This window comes from Atta cephalotes (genome assembly GCF_000143395.1).
Source record: "Atta cephalotes unplaced genomic scaffold scaffold00114, whole genome shotgun sequence".
NCBI lineage: Eukaryota > Metazoa > Arthropoda > Insecta > Hymenoptera > Formicidae > Atta > Atta cephalotes.
This window is the reverse complement of record NW_012130178.1, coordinates 11,799-14,708: the sequence shown is the minus strand read 5'-3', so window position 1 is coordinate 14,708 and position 2,910 is coordinate 11,799. Positions and strand designations below refer to the sequence as shown.

The 2,910-nt window shown below is 30.1% G+C and overlaps 1 protein-coding gene across 1 annotated transcript in view; it reads left to right on the top strand.

Annotated features, from left to right (window-relative positions):
• The window catches only part of LOC105625140 (DNA ligase 4), an 8,774-nt gene that overhangs the window by 4,299 nt on the left and 1,565 nt on the right, over positions 1–2,910 (top strand). The window contains exons 2-7 of the mRNA XM_012206480.1: positions 395–652; positions 914–1,102; positions 1,201–1,500; positions 1,602–1,862; positions 1,952–2,012; positions 2,103–2,261. Coding sequence (XP_012061870.1) covers positions 395–652; positions 914–1,102; positions 1,201–1,500; positions 1,602–1,862; positions 1,952–2,012; positions 2,103–2,261 — 1,228 coding nt within the window. The remainder of the gene's footprint in view (positions 1–394; positions 653–913; positions 1,103–1,200; positions 1,501–1,601; positions 1,863–1,951; positions 2,013–2,102; positions 2,262–2,910) is intronic.

The following is a 2,910-nucleotide window of genomic DNA, read 5'->3' as shown; positions in this document are numbered from 1 at the left end:
AAAGTTATTTATATTTCTTAAGTATATTCCCAAGATGTCACGAATCAATCAGAGAATAGCATTCATAGTTTGATTTTCAAGACTATCTTAAGTAATAATGTCTCAAGATGCTAATACAGCTCTCTGATTAATATATCTTAAAACTGCAGTACTTAATTTAAATATAAGATTCGACTGTGAATACCGTTCAAAGGCGCATTAACATCATAAGATATTAGGTATATACTTGGATATTAAAATGATCTTAAAATTAGAACGGATTATGAATACCTACTGTTTTTGATTTTCAACAAAAAAATATATATCAAACGATCTTTATCTTTAATCAATACGTCATAATAATATGCACAAAATTCAGAAGCAATCAAAAATCGAAATACGTATATTTTTATAGTATTCTGACAATTTAGTACAAGATATAGATCTCGTCATACTTGGTGGTTATTACGGAGAGGGCAAATATACAGGAATAATTAAAAGCTTTATGATGGGTGTTGTCGCACCAGCGAACAAAGAAAGAGAAAATCCATCTCAATTTTTCTCCATCGTATCTGTAAGCACTGGAATAGGAGATGAAATGTTACGTCATCTTCAAACAAAACTTGCGCCATATTGGATCAAGGAACGTCCTGAAAATATTGTAGGTCCCAAGGTAAACTAAAATTAATTATTATGTATTATTTTAAATGTATATTAGGGAAATATATTTTTATCTTTTTCTCGATTTTTTTACTTATCATAATACATAATATGTTTCTCTCTTGTCATAATAAATTTACATGTTTATTCTTGTCAAGAGTATTATATATAATACTCTTTACGCACTAATAATGTTTATGTATATGTTGCATGTAATAATGTTTTATACGCATTTCATGTACATCTGTAAATAGATGTATTATATTCTTTATAGAGAAATCAGCCAGATATGTGGATTCATCCAGAACATTCTATAATTTTAACGATACGAGCGACTGAGATGGTACGTAGTAATGAATATCCAATTGGATACAGTCTACGATTTCCTAGAGTTACGAATGTAAGGATGGATAAGCCCTGGTACAGTCCATGCACTACTCTCGAACTTCTATCGTTGACCAAAGTATGTGAATGCCACTAATGAATGATAAATTATTACATTACGAAAGTAGAGTTGCCCTTGCGACTTACTTACAATTTACAATAATCTAATTATCATAGGATGAGGGAATGATTCAAAAGTTAACCAAGCGGGAAGCTACTCTGCATGATCTCGACCGAGTACCAGTCTCTAAATTACAAAAGATAGCAAGTCGAAGGAAATCAATTGAACATAACGTGTATAATAAGCACATAGTACCACTCACGCGACTATTGGATGGGAAAGAAATTTGCGTGATTAATGGTACCGATGAATTATCGAAAGAGCAAATTGAAGAAATACTGCAACAACATAGCGCAAGAATTGTTCAGAATCCAATTAATACGACTTTTTGCGTGATAGTAGGCAATAATAGAACGGTAAAAAATATTTTTTTTGTGCTGCGCGCTATCAACTCAAGCTTAAATCTGATAATCGTCGAACTCAAGGACAAATTACAAAGTGCAAACTACTTTTTCAGATACGAGGGAAAGAAGTAGTAAACAGTGGAAAATATGATGTTGTAACTTTAGATTGGGTTGAACGTGTCACAAATATCAATCGGTCCGACTGGACTTCATTAATTGATTTTTTACCATGGGAACTATTATGCAGCCGAGACATTACTAGACGCCAAATTACGGAAAATTATGATGAATATTATGATAGTTTTGTTGTTGACGCAGATGAAGAGAGTTTAAAGCGTTCATTCGGCAAGATTGCGAAACCGATTATTTTTGAGGTACTTGAGTCAAAATTCATTACTAAATACGTATGTATTATCGCAATAATCTTACCGCAATAATTTCACAAATTTATTTATTTATCTAGCTTATGGACAATCCGTTTATCAGTGAACAAGAAAAAGAAATGAACAAAGAATTGTTCGGGAGTACATCATCTTATTCGTTATTTGGAGATATAATTGGATTCTTTGAAAATCAATTGTGTAATGCTAAATTTAAATTTCGTTTCATGTCAGGTACAATTAAAGACAATATCGATAGTTCCGTTACGCATGTCTTTGTAGAAGATAACGAGACGAGCGCTATTATGAGAGATATGAAAGCCTATAAGCAAATATCTACAAAAATCGTTAAATGTAAATGGATCGAGGAATGTTTCCGAAATGGCCGAATATGTGAAATTACAAATTACCTAATCACTCAAAAAACGAGAATAAATTGAAATGAATAGAAATGAATTCATTTCGACATTTCCGAATTCGCACTTCTAATTTTTCGAATCCATTTGAATTCATAAATACATCTGATTTCAACATGATGACATAATAATTACGGTTTAAAATAATGGAAATACGCACTTTTGTTTAAAGTTTAAATAAAAAAAGTTATGACGGAAATATGTAAGCCCTGAATTTATATCCGAGTACAGTATTGAATAAAAATATTCCCTCCTGTTTCAATCAATGATATTAAAAATAAATATAAAAATATTGTTTTATTTATAAAGAAAAAACTATAAATGTTCATGAACAGAAACGAATTTATGTCTTCGGATATCAATTCATTTCAATCCAGCTCCGGACTCTAAATTTGCGCGAATTTGGATAAATTAAAATGAATTGCAATTTTTAATTAATTTCAAACCATTCACGTTTACTAGGCAATTATTAAAAATGTATTAAATATGTATATATTGCGCTAAGATGTATAAGAACAAATATATATATATATATATATATATATATATATATATATATATACTAACTAAGTATATAATAGAGTATAGTACTGTATTAGTTACGGACGAGTAATGTAGTATATACT